Genomic DNA, 21,187 nt, shown 5'->3' on the forward strand with positions numbered 1-21,187 from the left:
GCATATGCCATGCAAGAGAGCCAATGAAAAACAAACTGAATGGTGAAAGTTGTCATATTGATATCTAAGGTGTGTTGATTGATTCACAGCATCAACAACATCACAACAGCAAGAAACACGCTACGCTGGTTGCTGCTGGTAACCTTTGAAATGAGACACCACTGCAGTGTTGCAGAGAACTATTTGCTCAATAATGCGAAGTGTTCAATAATTTTCTTTTCTTTTCTTTTCTTTTCTTTTCTTTTCTTTTCTTTTCTTTTCTTTTCTTTTCTTTTCTGTTTTGTTTTGTTTTTGTAATAACTGCCAACAAGTTCAAAGTACTTGGCAGAGAATGAGTGAAACTGGACTAGTGTAAATACTGGGGGACTAATGACGGAATTGGGAACATGTGAGTAGGAGGATACGGGGGATCGGGTGACTAGGAATGGCAGAGAGGGCTGGGGTTACTGCAGGGCATTTGGGAGTGGCAGGATCTGGAAGGACTGAGTGAACTTGCGAAAGAGGCGACCATGATAGAATTGTGAAAGTGCAAAGCTGTGACATTTTGCAGGTGTTTGTTCATAAATCAAAGTGCTGGACAAATTTTCTTGATGGAGCTAAATGAAAAGTCAGGGATTTACCAGAGTTATTACAATTCATCCTGATGGGGACGTGAAGGTTTGAACCAGATTTCTAGGCCATTCAGCCAATAGTTGTTGAGACATTTCACTCACGCAGGAAAAGCCAGTCAATCCAACCAGTAAATGTTGACCTCATTATTGTCAAGAGGAAAGGTCACAGGTTCACCAAAGTCAGTAGGATTCATCCTCTGGGGACCATGAACATCTGCACAAAATCTCATGGTAATCTATCCTTTAGTTGTTGACATATTTTAATCTTGGTCAGAATGGTGGAAAAAACACAAATGTAACCCTAACGCGTTTTTCATTTCAACATTTACATATTGTTACCATGTTTATGTAATATGTCATTTCATTGTTGTGTGCTTACCTGTGTGACTGCTCTGTTGTTGTGCTCCTAATGAGAGAGGGACTGAGGGAAACACGCAGTCGAACTTAAAACAAACCCAGATGGTGCAAAGACAATATTTACATCTCATACACCCTCTGAGCGAGTCCGCAGCCCAATTGGAGCAGTGTTAATATTATCAGAGAATCTCAGCTATTCCAGTATTTATATGACAATGTCCAAGTTTACTATGTTAGACTCTAGACACAATGGTTTAAATTCCACTCCAATCCAGACTAAACTTCCTCCACCTCAGTTAGACTACTTCAGCTGACACAGGTTTTTATTTATATCGAGAAAGCAGCAGTTCGTGCTGTGCATATCACTAGCTCTCCAGCTGTAAGTCAAAAGGCTTCGCAGATGGTGAACAGACCCATCACACAGAGCACATTGAAATTTCCCCTCTCACTTCTGACTCTTGATCTAACTGTTCTTATTTACTGACTGTTCAGAAGAAGGTGATGTTTGGCAAATTTTGCAACGACTATAATTATAAGGGAAATGGATAAAGTTCTAGTTGCTACAGATAGCCTATTATGTACCTGCTTGTTATATTTGGGTCTTAAGAAAAAAACAAAACAAACATCTGCGTTTCCTAGAAAGACAAACAAAAACTCTTAATTTTGATTCTTCATGACTTTGAGCTGCCGTACATTACAGATTCGTTTAGGTAAATTGGTAAATATTTATTTAATTGACTTCTATGCTGCATATCGATTGAAAAGCCTGAATGACCTCCTGTTTGTCTACAGCTGTTACCCCTGTGAGTTAGAATTTTACATTGACCAGCTCTGAGCTGTGTGAATGTGAGGAAAGACCATTAGTGCTCAGGATAAACTTAAACACACCAGCAGTTTAGTTTATGACAGTTTTATTTAGTGCAAAGAGTCTAATAGCAGGAGTCGGTGATGCGCCTCATGCTCATGAACCTCACTCCACTCTGGCCCATGTTCATGAAGTTCCTGTACTCGCCAGGCCTCATGTACATCATCCTGCCTCTGTACTGGGGCTGCTCGTACATCAGCCAGTGGCCCTCCATCACGTTGCAGGACATGCAGTTGGACATGCGGTAACGGTCCATGATGTTCTCACAGTCGTCCATCAGCTCAGACATCTGACCTCCGAAGTTCTCCTTCTCGTAGATCTTCATCCTGAAGGATCCCCTGTGCTGTGGAGCAGAAGAGAGGTGGGTTTAACTCTTTTTCATCTTCAAGCTTTATAAGACTTGTTATTTAAAGAATAATTGTATTTTAAGCGGTCCAGGGATGATCATCAACAGTAAATCTAGCCGGGTGTGAGATCTTACCATGGGGATCATACGGCAGGACCTAACGCAGTCGCTCATGCCCATCATGCTCATGTAGTCAGTGTACTCGCCCCTCCTCAGGAAGTACTGGTTGCCCATGTAGTTAGTGCGGTCGTACACCATGAAACAGCCTCTCTCCACCCTGCAGGACTGACACCTGCTCAGGTAGGAGGACATGTCGGGGCAGTCGCTCATGCACTCATAGGAACGGCCCTGGAAGTTCCTGTCCTCGTAGAAGATGATCTGAAGGGGGGGAGAGGGAAAGGAACAGGTGTCATGTGTTCAAGTTTAAAGCTGGATGTAGCGTTGTCCAGAAAAAAGTTTGGATTTTACTCTTAAGATTAAGTGCCTCTTTAAACCTGCAATAACTGATCTTTGCCACATGGGGGAGTGGAAACAAGCTATAAACACAACACTGACAATTTTATTTAACTTGTTAGCAAGCAGCTGCGCATTTTCACATCCAGCAGATATGGAGGAACTTCATTAAACATTTGGAGTTGTGCTTCAGGCCATCTATAAGCCAAATATACACTCTCCTTGTAGCTCTGTTTTTGTTCTCCTCCAGCTTTTGAGCGAAATTTGTGCTAAATGCTCCACTGTGCAGCTTGATGCTAACTTTGCATGCTGTTTGTTCATGGTCAGTTAGTATTTTTCAGAGCTTTTACTGGCCTGATAACCAAAACGTTGAGCTGAAAGACACTCTGAAGCTGAGAGCAACAGCAGAGGTGGTTTCTAACTTTATAACAAAAGCTTTCATGTTTGGCAGTACTCTTGTCAAATACAGAGTGTGTTTAAGGCCATAAGGGCAATTTTCAATTTATCCTGTTTAGGATTCTGGTGTAGTAGGAGCCTCAGTGCAGTCATACCAAAATTAAAACTCACCCTGCTCATCATGTTCATGCCAGTGGAAGTCATTTTGTTGGTCAGTGGACGGGTGCTGCTGCTGCTGCTGGTGGAACTGCTGCTGCTGGTCTTGCTCTTGCACCAAACTGTACCCTGCCTGGTTTAACCCTTTTCTTTTATACCTGCCCCCACAGACTGGCCCTTTGTCTAAACCCCCTGAGCCAGCAATGATGCCATAGAAATGGACAGAATATGGAGGGATTGTCCACATTTCCAGGGGCCAATTCGAGTACGGCACGGGGGTCACAGAAATGGTGAAAAGGTTAACAATTGGAGGTCACACCTTGACATTGTATTGACATTGTGTGCCATACACTGTTTCGTCAGCAGCAACATTTTTTCTGTTGGTTTTTTTTTTTTTTTTGTTCCTGACACAGTGCATCATTTGTAAAAGTCATAGAGTACAGATATTTTATACGTAAAAGAGTATTACATAATAAACAGCAAAACCTGCATATGAAAAATATGGTTTTCACTGCACAAAGAAACATTGAGTAAGTGATTATGAGGTTGACTGCATTACATCCAGTGAAAGAAGGTAGATAAAACAGAAGTAACAAGGTGGTATTTACATATAAAAACACAACTTGAAATGTATCAATTATAGCAGGTAGTTGTTTCAGATGTATTTATCATGCTGCTTACATAACTTTTAAATAATATAAAGATTTTTTTTCAAAAAGTCTAAACTTTTGTCACCTTATGATACGATTTATCATTTTGAAACACAAAAATATATTAATTACAAAAAAGGGGTTATTTGATACAACAATTTAATTGTGATGATGATGAGGAGGAGGATAAATACGTTTTTAGTAAATTTTTAGATTATTGATACATCATAAAAAATATTCCTGATTTATTTAGAAATGTGGCCATTGTAATAAGTACTTATCCATCACAAACCACAATGCTGAAAGATGGTTTATTCTTTGTCGTTTTTCAGTGAATGACAGTTTATGCGTATTGGATGTTATACTGTAGATGATGTGTTAGAAACCTCAGTCCTCTGGATAATAGCATAGGTGTAATGTATAAAGACTATGGATGTATTTCCTTTCAGCATCGTTGCTTTCCTTTCAGAAATGACAAGAGATTTTTTTTTTTTCAACAGTGACCCAGGAGAGTAACTGGGAGGGACACAGCTAGTTGGTCTCTCTCTGGTAAAAACGGTTACAGGCTTATGTGGATGAGATTGCCAAAAATCATTCAAATGTGAAAAAAAAGAGTAAATTAAGTACAATTACTTATTTGACATAAGCCTATATGTTATGTCAGACAAAGGGTATGACATAATAAATCATATGTTTAAATCTTATTATAACCACACAGAGTAAGAGGATTTATATCCAGTTCAACTGACAATGATTTATTGGATGTTGCCACAACATTAGGAACTTTATATAGTGACACAATGAGTCATGATTTACATTGTAACATAATGCGTGATTAGGGTATATTAATAAACTAGAACATACAGTAGCCTTCATAAAATGTTTTTCTTTTCTTTTTTTTTAATAAAAAGGGACATGGGAATGTATAGCATGAACAAACAAATCAGATGTTGTACAATGTCTCTAAAAAATAAAAACAATTGGCATGTATTTACAAGTTATAAGAAAATGGTCTACAGCTGTCAAGTAGAAAGTAACTCTTTAGTGGGATACATACAACACCCACATGAAAATAGTGAAGGTTCATGGATGGATTAACCACCAAGGGGCCCCTGGTCAAAGATTTGACCCCTATTGACCTCCACTGTACATGTCAGTTTCATTATTGAACCAAGTACCCAGAAATTAGCCAGTACTATAGAGGTGAAATGATCAGTTGATTAATTGATTAGTTAACAGACAGAAAATTAATTGGCAACAATTTAGCAAACTGAACATATTTGAGTTTTTGACTGTTGGTCAAATTATTTAGAATATTTAGAATATGGGCTTCAGGGAATAGTGATGGACTTTTTTCCACTATCTTCTGACATTTTATCCACTGAACAGGCAATGGATTATTAAAGAAAATAGAGCAAAGGGAGGTCCTACCCACTATTAGTACGGTGTTCCTAATAAAGTGCTCAGTGAGTATGTTGGGGTCACAGGTTACATTACAGTAACTTGGGGCGCAATGGTTGCTTGTAGTTCATCTTGTCAGCACAGAATGGCGCTGTGACACACGTTGTACTCACTGTGTGATTCTCTTGTCTTGGAAACAAAATCTGTGTTGTCAAACGTTGCTAAGGAAGTCACGGAGCTACTTTTTTAAATTAGCCACTCTGAGACCAAAGAGGAGTGCAAGAGAGGTAACTTCACTTCAGCGTAGTAACACGTAAATGACTACACAAGAAAGAAATTACCAACGTCACCCATTTATTAGTATGATCTCATAAAGGTCCGCTTTAAACGTTAGCTCATCTAGCATGTATACCGCTAGTGTTTTGCTAACATTTGCTAACTAGTTACTGTATGGTTATTAGCTCACTAAGTCAACCTAGAAGGTAAACTAAATGTTAGCGCTGTATATCTAAACATGTCCCGTTGCCTGGATGATTGCTTAGTTAGCAGAAATCACGGTGCTATTGTTAGGCGATGGAATTGGACAACAATAGGATTATTGGTTCAGTCACTTGGCTAAGGTTAGCATTTATTAGCTCCCGCTGCTAGCATGCATTTAACGCTAACTAACTAACTAACTCTAGCTATTAGAGGTTACTAGACTGTTCCTACGAATGTACAATCAACACAACCAGGTTTGTACGACCAACTGATAAACTGCAGTGCTAAAATAAAGGGGAGGTAAACTTTACCTAACCTCAGCTAATCTGTCGTGATGGGAAAATGCACCTAGCAGTCTCTATCTCCAAAAACAGTCCCGAATAAAAGACAATCTTAACTTCATGGTCTTTATTATAAAACAGTGTTTGTAATATAACACAGAATAACCAAACTGAACGACGCTGAAGTAAGGTTCAGATTTGCAGCTACCGATATGGTTGTTAAGGGAAACCTAACAATGAATAGAAGAAGAAAAGCCTCACAAACCTATGTGTTAAACAGTCTTTACACGCTACCTGTAAATGTGGGTCAGATTAAACAGATTATTATTTTCAATTAAGATTTCATGTTTTTCCACAGAAGTATAAGTCACATGAAAGCAGTTTATACTGTGTTACAGTCTGCCTGCTAACTTGAGGGGGGGAAGTTGTTGTTAAACAAACTTGTTTTCAGGCCAGCATTTCACTGAATCATTTCCTGCTCTATAACCTCAGGTGTTTGTCACTTAGGATGAGACAGCTTTATCCACCTGACCAGAGCTGGTCTCAGACATGACAAGAGGATGACTGAAAATGGAGAGGACAGCAGCATCCATCAGTACTATGAGGCTCCTGACAAAGGAGATTCAGTTGTCAATGACAGCAGGCCACTCAAGACCTCCTTAGTAGATGTCAAACCCTGCAAGGAACACAATGATGCCCTTGAACTTGCTGCTAGAAACAGAGAGGGAGAGATCAGTCCATACCAACCTCGGCCACCCTCACTACCCAGGCAGTCGAAGCCCAGCAAAAGTGGCTCAGCTGCGGAGACGGTGAGAAACAGGAGGCTGAGAAACAGCCAGGAGAGTCTGAGTGACCCGGCTGAGACTGGCTCCTCCACAGACTCACTTAAAGAGGACCAAACTGTTCCACCTCCAGGTGGGTTTGTCGTTAGTAGTGCTGCCCCGATCAGGAACCAGGACTCCAGTGTGAGACCCCACTCTGCTGTTACGACAGGATCACCAGTCTTCCGGGAGAGAGGGAGCAGTCTCTCAGAGTATGACAGGAGGCCTCACAGCCAGCAGAGCGACCCCACAGACCACCGGATGCGGTCCGCCAAGATGCGTCTGTCTCCGGTGCAACCCACGGGGCCACTGCCCACTCTAGAGAAGAGCTTTGTGTCAGCCACTTTGAGGGCAGCTAATCGGATTGACAGGGATTGTTTGGATTATGCCGCACTGGCCAAAGAGAACCTCGGGGAGAGACTCCACAGGAACCTGAGCGACAGCCGGCTTCTGGAGAACATGGGGTCGGATAGTGCCTCTGTCAACTCCATGAGGTCCACCTATAGCGTGCTTAGCCCCATCAGACCTCAGGATGTGAGGAACAGGTACAGTAGGCTTTGGATACCATGTAGAAGATGTAGCTGGAGTCTTCCTCACACTGGGTGTGAGGGCTCTTTAGTAAGGCTTACTCTTTGTGGTGTCAGAAGGCTATTAAGGTAACTAAGCTTGTAACTTACACATAGGCCAGTGACAACATGAAATCAGCCAAACTTAGAATTGGATCTGTGCGTTTTTATCCTTTGCATCATTAATAGTCATTTATTTGCACATGTAGCTTCCTTTGTCAGTAGAGTGTCAGTCTGAGCTCGGTCCAGGTTTCAACTACTTTATCCTTATGTTCAACAAAAAAAAAGCATTTCTGTGCAGCTGTTTATGGTACACGTACAGTATCTACTACAAGGTTTTTAGTGTTGATCATCCTTTTTGCTTGGAGCTGATAAGTGTATCACATCTGGACCTCGGTTCACTATCAGGACTGAGTGTTGAAGCAACACCAACAGACTGTTAATTTTGTCGTGAAACTAGGGCTCCAGACATTTACTCTTTGTGCGTGTGCAGTGCTCACATCTTTAAGAGAAAAGGAGAACATAATAGTGTGGAGGGGGATTAACACAGGATCAGAGGAGATGCTTGTTCAGCACAGTTTTTGACAGGAGGAGCAAAAAAAATCTTGATACACAGTCAGAGCCCAGTAGGGAAATTATTGACTGAACATCTAAGACCAGAGTGTGGCTTTCTGTTATAGGGAATATTAAGATTTAGTTGTAATCATCTGAGTTAAAGGAGCCTTAAACCAACCACTGTGCAAACCAATAGAAGTGCTAATTTTCCTTTCCAACGTATATTTTCTAGGAGCTTTCTGGAGGGCAGCGTGCTGGGCAGCGGTGCCTTGCTTGGGGCTGAGGAGCTGGACCGCTACTTCCCTGACAGGAGAGTGGGCATCTACATCGCCACATGGAACATGCAGGGAGAGAGGGTATGAGGAAATCATGGCTCTGTAGCATCTCAAGTCTTAACACTCCCTGCACAAGTTCAGGCACCAGTTGAGTAGTAACCAAGTTTCTATCATTTTCAGGGGCTACCGACCAACTTAGATGATCTTCTCCTTCCGACAGACTCTGAATTTGCACAAGACTTTTATATTATTGGGGTCCAGGAGGGCTGTCCTGACAGGTATGATGTACCTTGTTTGTTTGTTAGTTATGATAACTGAATAAAAGTGAGTTATTATGTTTGTTTACTCGATCAGGGCTGTAAAGTTATACTGATGTGTGTGCAGGAGGGAGTGGGAGACACGTCTTCAGGAGACTCTTGGACCTTATTACGTCATGCTGTATGCAGCATCACATGGTGTTTTGTATCTCACTGTATTTGTCAGAAGAGACCTCATCTGGTTCTGCTCAGGTCAGTCCCACTTCACATAATGCAGGAAATAGACATCAGTTCACGAGTGAATGAACTCCACTAGAGCTGAAACAGTCAATATGCCTCAAATTTCCCAATTCCAGTTCTTCTCAATAGTGAGGATTTGCTGATTTTCTTTGTCCTGAACTCCCCCATATTTCTCACTGCTTATATAACTTTTGTGTAGTTTGGGTTGTTGGAAGGTGATCTTAATATTTTGATTTGATAGTTACACAGATGTGTGATGGCATGTTGTCTTACATAAGTTTTATAATAATGTCAGAATCAGATGCTAGATCATCATTACCGGCCAAAGGAGGATTTTGATGTGGTGACATGTTTCTTCTTTGTACACTGGTACATGCACAGGGTTTTGCATTTGAATCTGTTTGATCTGACGCCAACGACAACATTTGTTCTGTTTTACCCACACAGAAGTGGAGCATGCCACAGTCACAACCAGGATCATCTCGCAGATCAAGACCAAAGGAGCTGTGGGAATTGCCTTTACCTTTTTTGGCACTTCCTTCCTTTTCATCACATCCCATTTTACCTGTGAGTACAAGGTTTTCCAGGTTAGTGAGGCTGCAGACTGAAGCAGTGACAACTGGCTTTTATCGGAGGGGCTGTAGATAGGATGGGTTGGAAATTTGTTCTGAAGTTAAGCGGGGATGTGGCAACTCAAAGAAAAAGTGTCAACAAAATGGAAATTGGCTTGAGAGGAAACATCATTTTTACTTCTTCAGCACACTGGCATGTCTATTGTAAATAATACAATATTACAATATAATTCTATGAGAGGTGTCCATAGTAATACTTGCATTTAAACTTTGCAAAATTGAAAGCTCATGATTCTAATTTCTTATTCTGTTCTTCCTCCAGCTGGAGACGCCAAGGTTTACGAGAGAATACTCGATTACAACAAGATCGTGGAGGCTCTAGCTCTTCCAAAAGGCCTTCCAGACACCAACCCGTACCGCTCCACACCGTGTAAGAAACTTTTAACTCAACCCTTGTGAAAGATGTGATGAACCAAAAGAATTAGGTGGTGTTAGGATGGTGGTGTCTCTGCACCGAGTTGAAAAAAATCGGTCAGATTTTAACAGCCACTGTGGTAAGCCTCATATTCCATGTTAAAACGTCATCATTCTCAAATGGGATACACGATATTTATGTATTTAAGTAATTTTCAAAAGACAAATATGTCTTAAAACAATGTAGTCCTTCACTGGATCCATGGCTGTAATGCGTAATGCTTAAGCCTCACTCTATTCACACCCTATTGTCCCAGCTTTAGTCCTGCTACTGAGAGCTGAATATAATTTATTAGTTATTCATATACTTACTTGATGTTGGTAAGAAAACTTGCCATCAATCTTTGAAAATCAAAGAATGTAATTTTTGATTGTAGCTGACGTCACCACAAGATTCGACCAGGTCTTCTGGTTTGGAGACTTTAACTTCCGGCTGAGTAAGGACCGCGTTGATGTGGAGACCCTCATGAACCACACAGGAGCCGGCAACATGGACACCCTGTTGGAGCATGACCAGCTCTCCAAGGAGATGAAGGATGGTATGTTTGCATGTAGGAGGCTAAATCTCAGTGAACACTTTTAGAACATTTTTTATAGAAGAACCATGTTGTGTTCGATTTAAGTCACCGTGAGAATGTGCTTCTGTTTCTCCAGGTTCGATCTTTAAAGGCTTTCAAGAGGCGACGATACACTTCCTCCCCACATACAAATTTGACATCGGCTGCGACATCTACGACACTACTTCTAAACAGAGAACGCCTTCATACACAGTAAGACAAAAAAAAGAAAACCAAGCTACACATGACTAAAGATAATCACATGCTCTGTTAATTGCCAAAATAAGCCAAACTTTTGGCGGAAGAAACTTTTTATCACTCTTATTAAGCTGCTGTAATTGAGGTCTTAACTGGCCAGAGCAGGGCTCAACATCTCCGTTGGTGTTCACAGGACAGGATCCTGTTCAGGAACAGGCAGGCTGATGACATAAAAGTGGTCAAGTACACCAGCTGCTCCAGCATCAAGACCTCAGACCATCGGCCCGTCATCGGCGTCTTCCAGGTCAAACTGAGACCAGGCAGAGACAAGTGAGTCACAGATAGTTTTAGTGGCATCATGAATTCATTCATTGTAGTTGTAGTGCAGTTGTGGTGTAGTTTCCTCAATGAAGCTAATTAACCTTCACTGCTCACATTACATACAACACCAGTTTTTTTATAGAATCAACCTCTGTTCTTGAGCAATTCAACATGTTAGAAAAGACTCTGGAGTTTCTACAAATTCCAGTGAGCAGGGCCACTTTGTTCCCAAACAGCTAGAAATTAGATTGTCTTGAGCCTTTTCAAAGACCTGTTTGAGTCAGAAGTATTTATAAATTACAGTTTTTTTTAACTCCAGCAAATATATTTCAGCTGTTTTCAGATGTTTGATTATTTCTGCCCCTTTCAACTTGACTCTCAATTGCTGTTTTTTAAGGGCGTAAGTGTGGTCTCAACTTTGGTAGGGACACAACAATCCGACCACCTCTCCAAATTAAGAGGACTTTTTAATGATGCCAACCAAATGGTTTATTTACATACAAGATCTGAAGTTACATTCAGAAATGTATTGATATTTAAAAAAAACCTATGCAGTATCAGATCAAAGACTAAAACTTCTAGTGTTTTATAATAAGTTAATATCAGAATACGCATTACATTAAATATAAGTTAGTATTTTACAATTAATTCAGAAAAGTGTATATTTAATCACACTATCATTTTAAAACCTCACCTAAAACCCTGAAGCTGCACCTGTTTCTTCACCAACCTGCTTTACTTCTCTGGTCTGCTGCTGTTCATGAAGGAGGATTTACTGCAGGACTCTTGTATTAGACTAAGTTTTATCTATATGTTCCTAAAAAACTGACAACTGACTGTATATTAGTAATAATCAGTTGTATGCACAGACTGCAAAGTCCCCGACTGGAATTGGTTGATTGATTTCAGTGCAGAATTGATACACCTGGTAAACTAAAGGTGCTCTTTATTTTAATAATCATATATTTTCACCATAACATGTTTTACCCTTCCCCTTTTAAAATGTAACACATTTACTCAGAGACATTTTAACTGACTCACTTTGTACTTTTATTTGAGAACATTTTTACAGTGATTTTACTTCCACTGCAGTAAAACGTCTGTTCAGTGACGGTAGTTACTGACCGTTGACGTGCTGACGTCACCATAGTGTCTCATCTACAGTCGCTGGAGTTTCTCTTACTGGTAGCATTCATTGCTGCTCTATCTGAACAGTTAATGTTGCTGTTTTCTTCATCAAAGTGACTAAATACATGCTGTACATCTAAACTTACACTAGTTCTGCTCCAGCACCCAGAGCTCTCTGCTCCTTTTAGCGACTTTCACTAATTTAGCAGTTGTTTGCATGCTGTTCAGATGTGCTAGTTACTTTAGCTTAGCAGTTAGCGCTAGCTTCTCTCTCTCTCTCTCTTTCGATGTGTCTTGAACAGATGAACTTGTTCATCGGAGTGTGGTGTTGTTGTAACTTCAGTGTAGAGGATTGTGATGTTTATTAAAACTTCAGCGATGTCTGCTGTCTTACCTTTGACACACAGCTCCACTCGTTAACCGCAGGTGCTCTCGTCTGTGTCCGTCTGTGTACACAGCAGGCTTCAGTGTGATAGGCTATTACTCGTGATGTCTAACCAATTAGATCGTGCTGTGGGCGGGACTTTTCTCCAGACAACAGAGTGCTGATTACTGACCTACAGACCAGAAATAGGCGGCTGCATCGTAGCCGAAGTTGGCTTTTTTTATATCAATTTAATCAAGAAAATAACGATAGCAATAATCGGAAAATGCCGAATATCCTTCTTACCTTTATTTTTCCCTACTTTTTATTTTCTTTTATTTTGGCATGAAGCGGGACAGTTTGGTGGGGCAGACGGAGCATTTGGGGAATTGTCCACTCAAATATTGGTAGGGACAATTCTGTCCTCCCAAAAATATTGGTAGGGACATGTCCCTACCGTCCACATGCAAACCTACGCCCTTGCTGTTTTTTTGTTTGTTTGTTTGTTTGTTTGTTTTTAAATGAAAACGTTTTATTTTCTGTGTTCTGACCTCATATCTGCTGCACTCTGTTTGCTTGTGTGTTGGTCAGTATCCCTCTTGGTGCGGGACAGTTTGACCGAGGCTTGTACTTGGAGGGCATCAGGAGGAGGATCACCAGAGAGCTGAAGAGGAGGGAAGCCATGAAGAACCAAGGTAGCAGCACCATCTGTGCCATCTCGTAGACCCTTAAAGTGGACTCTCCAGACCGGACCGGCCCAGACCAGACCAGGCTGGACTGGATCAAACTGTGCCAGAAACAGGCAGATGGAAAGGACCATAAGGAAACCAGAGTTGACTTACTCAGACCGCAGTGCTGGTTGTGGTAACTGAGCAGAGTGCGCCCTGTATTGGGCAGTGTTGGGAACTGTGTGTGAGTGTGTGTCCTTCTGGTCATCACAAGTGACTGGCTGTACTTGAGGGCAGGGACCTTGAGGTCAGACAGACACAGCAGCAGTCTGGCCTTTATTTATTCAGCCCCCCCTACTCAAACATGACTGGGACGGAGGGGGCTGCCGTTGTGGCTTAATCTTCAGTCTCATGCTGAAATGTGAACTGATCTAACCTTGCAGCCTCTGTGTAACTGCATTTCATTTACTAATTCATTCTTAAGCATCCAGAACCTCAGTGTTATGTTTTTTTTTTTAATTTTCTGAACACTACACCATTGTTCAAATGCCTTGTGAATTTCTCATCAAATCGCACCAAACACAACTGCAGCAAACATTTAGGTTCTCCTTAAACATCATTTAGGTGTCTGCCATTGGCATTAAGAAAGGAGAGACTGAAGAGGAGCTGTCGTTACATTATTTCTGTCATGAAGTCAAATAAATGATTTCAAGAGAATGACATTAATCAACACTACAGTCATGAGGTTGTTACATGCTACTGTGGAATTTCAGGGAGATCAAATGTATTTGACAGCTAATATTAAACTTTTTTTTTTTTAAAGGAATTCACTTGCTATAGATGGAGCATTTTATTCATACTGTTAACGCCTCACATATTTTTTCTCTTATTAGGCCAAGTGACCCTTTGGAACAGATTGTAACTTATTGCCTTATCTCTCATCTCACTGCTGTGTAACCTTATATATACTACAAACTATCCATGTACTGTATGTTATGTACCGCATTAATGAACTTGCATCCACAGCATGAAGAGCGGTCTGCTTCAAAAAAAAAAAAAAGTGCCTATGGGTCTTGTTTTCATTTCCTCAGGACCTCTTATCTTTTTCTATGTCAGCTATGATGTAACACCCCTTAATAAACATTTTAAAAACACTTGTTCGTTGAATTGCGTACATCACACTGCAACACAAGACATTTAAAATATATAATTTTATTGATGGAAGTAATAACATTTATTTACCAGTTGGTGTACAGATGTTAACAGAGGTCACATATAACATAACTGTAGTCAGAAGCCACTGAGATAATGGTAAAATACACTTTACACTTATTGTTTTTTTATTTTTAATGTTTTACCTGGCAATTGTAAACCTCTAACTTTGCAAAGATGAGGCAGAAGAGACTCTGAAAGTAATAGTTAAACATTTTGATATGTATTTATTTGCTTTCTGGTGGGAAGCTAGACAAGAACATCGAGACCAACTCTGTCAGTTTCAGTGCGATACCAAGTAATACCAGGGCCAGGATCATGATATAAATACCGAGATCAATGCTTTTATTGTTAAAAGCAGCTCATGTACTATCATGTAAGGCAGAGAATACATCATAATTGCAATGCACCTCTGAATATGTATTTAATTTCCCAAACATGAGGCATTTCTTTGCTATTCTCTTAAGTACCTAATCATGTGCATGTTAAAACACAAGACAGTATTCATAATGTGAATTCTCTGAACTTATTGACCCTAGTACTAATACTCAAAACAAGACTTTGTATCAGGAGTATCAACACTGGATTGATCCGCCCTTCCACATCTCATCTAACTGCGCCAGAAAGTGAATCATTTACCAAATGTCAAACTATGCTTTTAATTTATCCCCTTAAGTTGATTTGAAATTTACACGGGCACCGACAACCAAAAACAATTATAAAAAGGAACAGGTTTTACTTTAGATTTCAGTCTCTCTACAGGGCATCTGAGACAACGCTGACAGAAAACATGATTTCAGTCTGAATACAGTTGTAAAGTTGGCAACAATGATCCAAAAATTTCGAGCAGCGGCATTATTAATCATTAAGTTAACTTTTGCTGTGTGTTGTGTCTCATGTGCCTCTAAAGAGAGATCATTAAGTGCTGTTTATATATTTTCTCTGGAGAAAGGTCTGAGGTGGAGCTCTGTGAATTTTAAAGAGCTGATGGTCTGAAGAGTGAGGAACGTAATGGCTCAAGAAGAAGTATAGACGTTGACACTATGGGAGATGTTAGCCGTCCCCTTCTATTGCATCTGTGCAGAAATAGTTTGAAGATCATTTCACAGTGTAAAAACATAACAGGTTGTTACTGAGGTTTTTTAAATGGGAAACTGACACTTTAAATTTTGGCTTTGGGGTGAACTGTCCCTTTAAAACCAAACTCCTGCAAACCATCAGTAAAATAATGACGTATGGCTTCTTGCCCACAAACAATAAATACATATACTCCAACCATATGTCGACTACTTAAGAGTAAAATGTAACTTTTCTTTAAAATCCCCAGTCTCAGAGGTTCAGTTGAGAGCCCAGGGATTAGCCCCCTCCCTGAGTGAGTTGTGCCAAGTTCTGTGTTGGGAGGGAACACTAGTGTAATCTTCCAGTCCAGTTTATTTACAGTGATGTTTGCCAGTTCAGACTGGCTGAATGGCAATTGGGGACGATGGGGGTGGGGTCTATCGGAAGAGACGGTACATGCGGGGCAGACGTCCGTCCTTGCTGGACAGGGCGGCCTGGATGTGTTCATACGAGGGCAGCTCCGTCAGGTCTCCCAGAGCTGCTACTGCGGGCTTACTGCGCAGCATCTTAGTGGTCACTCTTTTAATATCACTGGCTGTCACATTGCCTGGAAATTATTTTATGACAAGTCAAAAGAAATAAATTAGCAGGGTGAAATGAGACTATTTCTACTATTCTTTTTGTAAATTCTATGACACAAATGTCACGAGTTTAAATGAATGACTAAGAACCACCACTACATTTTGTTCAGTACTCACATATTAGATCACACAGTTCATGCGGCAGCTTTCTCTTTCCTGTGGAGAGAACCTGGCGACCAACATCCTCAAAAATAACCGGCCGTGACTCAAGGTTCATCATCAACATCGACTTCAGCTGAGTCTTGGCCCTCTCTAACTCCATCTGGATATAGAGGGAAAAAATAAAATGTTTACTTTTGATCATGTAAGAATAATCAATATTACAAAAGCTGTGGAGAAGTTTCACTGCAGTGATCGTTACCTCTCCAGCATTTCCAGCCATTTGAATGAACTCTCTGGTTATTATTTCCACCATTTCCCGCACCTGGAGATGAATGTATATAACGGTAAGACCTCATAAACCGCATTAACAATACTTTTCACAAATACATCACATTCAAATGAAGAAGAAACAATGTAACTGAAGCTACAAATTACAATTAATACCAATAATGCAAAATTTCAGTTTTAGATGGACATTCAACAAAATTGAACCTTCCTCCTTTCCTTCCTGTAAAGCTGTGATCGGCTAAAAATCTTTATTTGGATGCAAAGGTGCAACATGATATTCTGCAAGGTAAATATAAAAGCTGTTTCACAGTTATTCCGGCCAAAGTCTGCACAATTTAGCCTGGAATTATATATTATTACAGTATATCTCATTTTTTCAGAGCTTGCCAGTAGTACACAATAATAATGGGCTACCATAGCTAGCAGCAAACCTTTTTTTGTAGGAACTAAATTCTTTGCTTTTTAAGACTTTTAAAGACCCTGCTGCTGTCCTGGGCCTCTACCAACCTGTCTGGGGTCTGCACTGGCATGGATACACAGCAGACCACTGTCCTCATAGCTGTGATGGTAGGAAGTGGCGTTGTACATCCAATGATGCCTACCACAGACAAGGAAAGTAAAATCAATGACAAGTAATAAAACCGGTTGCTAGAGCTGTATTAGTGAAGCAGAGTCTGAATTGAAACTCGAGGCGCTCACCTGTTGAGCACGTTCAGGTACAGGCGGGTGAACATGCCTTTCCCGGGTCCTCCTGCAGAGAAGGAGCCTCCTCCACCCATCATCATGTTGAGCACTGCGAACGGGATGAAGTCGTCCTCCTGTAAAGGGAAAACAATTTTTTTAAATTTGAGAGCTTGTTGCTAACAGGTATCACACACCTGAATGGAGCCAGGCATCGGAAACACCCACCAGGAAGGAGCAGCTCTCCAGACCGATCATGATGTGGGTGAGCTCTGGGATTGGGGTGGGGCCAAGGCTCACATCTGACATATCCTTCTCCATCTAACAGATTTAAAATGAAAAAAGTTATAGTCATGCCTCCTAAGAAACACAAGTGTAAAAACAATGTTAATTTTGCTCAATAACTCCACAGCTCCACATTTCTAGTGGATGTGTGACTAAACAACTTGTCAATGCTGTGTTAAAAAAAAAAAGTTGCCAATAAATCAGAAAACTTGTAAACAACAAAACCAGTGAATCACCTTGACAATGCCACCAGTGTACTGTGCTACAGACTGGTCCACGTTGGCCACGGTGCTCGTTCCCCACACTGGCTTCACGCCCAGCAGGTATTTCCTGGCACATTCAACCAGCTGCTCGTGCTCGATGCCCACTCCAGCCAGCACCATCCGCTCAGGACAGTAGTAGTTACGCAGGTAGCTGTGAAGCACTTTCCTGTCGATCTTATCCACGTTATCTGTGGGACAAAAGCGAGGCAGTCCCACCGTGTTGCCTCGATATGCAGCCTGGAAACAGACATTGAAGTTGTGACTTTATTATCAATGAATCCATTACTCTAATAATTTCACCCCAATGTTACACTTAAAATAGGGCAGATATAATATTAATTAATATTTAATCTACAGGTCCAGATTTAAATAAAATGTGTGGTAAATTCTCAAAGGTAGAGTCAAAATTTTTGACATGCTACAATTCAGAAAAAAAAAGCTGCAGCAAACATATAAATCAATGACTTTCTGGATGCTAAAACACATCGATAGTGTCACTTTAAAAACCAGTGATGTGTAACTCACAGCGTGGATCATCTCGGTGAGTAAAGGCTCAGGGTCCGGCCTCATGTTTAGGTCTTCTAACTCAAAGCGCACCACCATTTTGGTCATCTCGATCTCGTCGTCTGCATGTGAACCAACATATTTCGCTTTACCATGACACCGGTGGAGACACCTCGCACAGTTCTCAAGGACTGATCTGTCATTTCAAGTAAAATGACTTGACATACCGAGCAGGCGAGGCTGTAGTACAGCGTCAGAGAGAAGACTAACCACTGTGTCCAGACCCTTCACTTCAGCAGACACTGCATACATGGTGGTATCCCTGCACAGTAAAATGAAAGAAGCTGTATTACTCAAAACACAGGAAAGGACACACTTCTATTGAAAAGGTAGAAATACACAAATGTAAAATTTTATAACACAGAGACAGACATTGTGCTTAAAGATTCAGATTCAGAAAGACCTTATACCTTGATGTTTGGCAGTCACATATCCCTCCGTGCTTTTCCAGCGTAAGCAGGATTTCATCTTTACTCCCGTATTGAGCTGTGGACTTGAAAGATAAAAACAACACTGATCATTATCAACATCAGTTGACAATGTATGATAACCATCTTTAATTTTGTGCTGTTTCCTTTTCTGTTATGTTTTGCAGCACCTCCAATGCACCAAGAGATTTACTGAGAACTTTGAAAGGTCATTCCCAACAACCAATAACAGAGCCAGAGCCTAGTCTTTCCAGGTAATTTGACTGTCAGCATTAATAATCAGTTTGGACTGGACAATGTAATAGTGTGTGAATGAGTGAGCCGACAAAAACATGTGAAGTCTCAAAAGCAGAAGTACTTACAGAAAAGGCAAGTTTCTCTACGAAATGTGCTATTCCACTTGGGTATTTTGCTTCATATCGGGAGCCAGAGTTTACTAAAACTAAGAAAAAGAAAGAAAACATCCACATTTTACCCACTTCAGTTTGATCCTGAACAAAAGTTGATACCATGTAATTTCCATTTCACTCCTTCATCTTACTTCCAACTGTGCAGAATTGACCGAACTTGTTTTGGGAAGCAACTTTGAGGCCATTTTCTAGAGTAGTGATCTTGGTCTCATATTTTTCCTGACCATCCACAGATGCAAACACTGGCTTGGGGATCCCAGGCAGTGGTGCGGAGAGGGAGATATTTGGGTATCTGCCGCCACTGCTGTACTTTCTGTAAGCTGCGATCCCAAACCTTAGAGAAGAACAAAGCAATGCCTCTTCAAAATCCTCTCAGCAGTTGTAGAAACAGTATAGAGCTACAGCGATTAGTTGATTGACAGAAAAATAAATAGCTATTTTGATAATCAATCAAATAATTTTTAAAGAAAATACGTCAATATGTTGAATTCTCAACTTGAGCAAAAGTAGCTATACCAGTATACCAAGTATACAATAGTTTCCTAAAGAAATTGTTAAGTTAAGTTGCCACAATCATCACCCCCCCCACCCCCCACCACACACACACACACCAACAAGCAGTAGCATGTCAGTGATTACCAGTCATTGCATCAGTCATTGCAAACTCATGCTCTGTAGGCAACTTTATTTTGCAGTGGAAATAACAAAATATGTCCGGCTGAACTTTGAGTAAATGTGTGTAAAATTTTGCACAACACATCTAGAATATTTAAAGAACTTAAACTTAGTGAGAAGCTGCACGTTAATTGTATTAATGTTGCACCTTAAACAATTTCTATTGATACATTGTAGCCCTGTAGTCCATGGATAATCATTATTTACTCTGCAGAAAAAACTTTTTTAGGTCAATAACTCATAAATTGATTGTTCTTTCTTCTCTGGTAATTTCTTTATTTCTTTTTGTGTCAAGAGACACTCACGTGTACTTGTGTTTAAATGGATATTTGTATTGGATGTTTTGCATCTACTATTACTGACTGTTGTCTTTAAGTCTGTGAGACACAAAATTTACTCTACTGTAAGTCACCAACTTTAATCTGCCGACTAGATAAAGCCGCTGCTCAGTAGACACAAAATTTAAAAACTTTAAACTTAACTCTTTATGACATTTAAACTATACACAATAAGCTAGCTAACAAAGCTTAGCAAATGTCTGACAAAGCTCAGTAAATCACAAGTACTCAAAAATATACCTTCTTCATCTCTACTGCTATCCAACTATGTAAAATACTCCTATCATCAAAGCGACTGGTGTTTTTCTACTTTTTTATTATATTAACTCGTGAAGCAACATTAGCCCAGGCTGTTAGCATCGCGCTAACTGACTGAGCTAATCTCATATGCTGATGACGTAGAGTCTTGGGACGGAAGACATCGAATATACTGATAGTATTGTGTTTCTGTGTCTAAGTCGAATCTGGCGACAGTTTTAGAATGTTTATTTTAAACATGTTATTACCTCTGAACACGACTCCAGGTTCTACACCTCGACATGTGAGTCGCCATCTTCGATCCTCTGTGACCGGAAATCAACCCGGAAGAAGATGAAAGCGTCTCAAGCACTTCCGCCGCAGACAAACTGAATTTTTTGCTGAAGGGTAAAAGAAAGATCAATGTTTTTTTGTTTGTTTTTTTGTTGTTGTTCTTAGATTTTTGCCTTTTCAAAAATGTATTTATTCATTTATTGATTAATTTATTGATAGAGATAATAAATAGAGACAGGAAAGGCGGGGAGAGAGTGGCAGGCACTGGGGACAACATGCAGCAAAGGGCCCAGGACCCAGGACCCAGGACCCAGCCCAATCATGCAGTACATGCTTTGTGATATATAGTTGTATAGTAAGTTGTATAACTTGCTCATGAATCTGGAGCAAATAGTGTACTCACTTTCAGGGATGAAGATGTATTAACTCCAAACCAATTTATCTGCATCTCTCTAATTTGGGCTCTGGGAAAATAAAACAGAACAATTGATCCTTTAGAGTTGTCAGCGGGCCAAGAGCATTTTTAGCTTCCATTTAGCTTCCCATTACTGAATCAATTTTGACACAGAGGTAGAACTAGCTCTTCAATAACATTAACAGTTTCACTTGAGTTTGAAACATCGTGGAGATTTGACTGGACTGTGACCAGCAGCAGCAGATGATTTGATGAACTGTGTGAATCCTCATCCACTCACACATCTTCAGTTGCTGCTACAAT

The 21,187-nt window shown here is 40.4% G+C and overlaps 3 protein-coding genes across 5 annotated transcripts; 1 reads left to right on the forward strand and 2 right to left on the reverse strand.

The window, feature by feature from the left end:
* Nucleotides 1-1,897: 1,897 nt before the first annotated feature.
* Nucleotides 1,898-3,265, reverse strand: LOC111236486 (gamma-crystallin M2-like). The gene is made up of 3 exons (XM_022765228.1): nt 3,200-3,265; nt 2,315-2,557; nt 1,898-2,176 (listed from the first exon to the last, which is right to left on the reverse strand). Exons 1-3 carry the CDS (start codon nt 3,230-3,232, stop codon nt 1,898-1,900), a joined length of 555 nt encoding a protein of 184 aa, XP_022620949.1. The 5' UTR covers nt 3,233-3,265.
* A 2,163-nt stretch (nt 3,266-5,428) lies between these two features.
* Nucleotides 5,429-14,036, forward strand: inpp5e (inositol polyphosphate-5-phosphatase E). 3 transcript variants are annotated; one of them, XM_022765231.1, is made up of 11 exons: nt 5,429-5,522; nt 6,489-7,362; nt 8,171-8,294; nt 8,394-8,491; nt 8,598-8,722; nt 9,158-9,277; nt 9,605-9,712; nt 10,134-10,295; nt 10,411-10,526; nt 10,705-10,841; nt 12,916-14,036. In XM_022765231.1, the coding sequence occupies exons 2-11, from the start codon at nt 6,557-6,559 to the stop codon at nt 13,046-13,048; spliced, it is 1,929 nt and encodes a 642-aa protein (XP_022620952.1). In that variant the 5' UTR covers nt 5,429-5,522; nt 6,489-6,556; the 3' UTR covers nt 13,049-14,036. The 3 variants fall into 3 exon arrangements, with proteins under 3 accessions (XP_022620952.1, XP_022620950.1, XP_022620951.1); XM_022765229.1 differs by having other exon boundaries at nt 5,429-5,548; nt 12,916-13,048; XM_022765230.1 differs by lacking the exon at nt 5,429-5,522 and adding an exon at nt 5,692-5,717 and having other exon boundaries at nt 12,916-13,048.
* A 369-nt stretch (nt 14,037-14,405) lies between these two features.
* On the reverse strand, nt 14,406-20,497 carry pmpca (peptidase, mitochondrial processing alpha subunit). The gene is made up of 13 exons (XM_022765232.1): nt 20,445-20,497; nt 19,057-19,259; nt 18,878-18,957; nt 18,498-18,580; nt 18,255-18,349; nt 18,049-18,149; nt 17,497-17,760; nt 17,204-17,296; nt 16,994-17,112; nt 16,802-16,892; nt 16,266-16,328; nt 16,022-16,166; nt 14,406-15,870 (listed from the first exon to the last, which is right to left on the reverse strand). The coding sequence occupies exons 1-13, from the start codon at nt 20,489-20,491 to the stop codon at nt 15,701-15,703; spliced, it is 1,554 nt and encodes a 517-aa protein (XP_022620953.1). The 5' UTR covers nt 20,492-20,497; the 3' UTR covers nt 14,406-15,700.
* Nucleotides 20,498-21,187: the final 690 nt, after the last annotated feature.

The sequence above is a fragment of the Seriola dumerili genome, unplaced genomic scaffold (assembly GCF_002260705.1).
Source record: "Seriola dumerili isolate Sdu_G_001 unplaced genomic scaffold, Sdu_1.0 BDQW01000668.1, whole genome shotgun sequence".
Lineage (NCBI taxonomy): Eukaryota > Metazoa > Chordata > Actinopteri > Carangiformes > Carangidae > Seriola > Seriola dumerili.

What these genes read in the sequence shown, in the direction of transcription:
- LOC111236486 (XM_022765228.1), bottom strand. Translation starts at nt 3,232, where the DNA reads ATGACTTCCACTGGCATGAACATGATGAGCAGG. An exon ending in GCATGAACATGATGAGCAGG is followed by an intron (nt 2,558 to 3,199) that starts GTGAGTTTTAAT and finishes CCCCCCCTTCAG; the next exon opens with ATCATCTTCTACGAGGACAG. An exon ending in CCTGCCGTATGATCCCCATG is followed by an intron (nt 2,177 to 2,314) that starts GTAAGATCTCAC and finishes TCTGCTCCACAG; the next exon opens with CACAGGGGATCCTTCAGGAT.
- inpp5e (XM_022765231.1), top strand. Translation starts at nt 6,557, where the DNA reads ATGACTGAAAATGGAGAGGACAGCAGCATCCATCAGTACTATGAGGCT. An exon ending in CCTCATCTGGTTCTGCTCAG is followed by an intron (nt 8,723 to 9,157) that starts GTCAGTCCCACT and finishes TTACCCACACAG; the next exon opens with AAGTGGAGCATGCCACAGTC. An exon ending in CATCACATCCCATTTTACCT is followed by an intron (nt 9,278 to 9,604) that starts GTGAGTACAAGG and finishes TTCTTCCTCCAG; the next exon opens with CTGGAGACGCCAAGGTTTAC.
- pmpca (XM_022765232.1), bottom strand. Translation starts at nt 20,491, where the DNA reads ATGGCGACTCACATGTCGAGGTGTAGAACCTGGAGTCGTGTTCAGAG. An exon ending in ACCTGGAGTCGTGTTCAGAG is followed by an intron (nt 19,260 to 20,444) that starts GTAATAACATGT and finishes TTCTTCTCTAAG; the next exon opens with GTTTGGGATCGCAGCTTACA. An exon ending in ACACTGGTGGCATTGTCAAG is followed by an intron (nt 17,297 to 17,496) that starts GTGATTCACTGG and finishes TAAATCTGTTAG; the next exon opens with ATGGAGAAGGATATGTCAGA.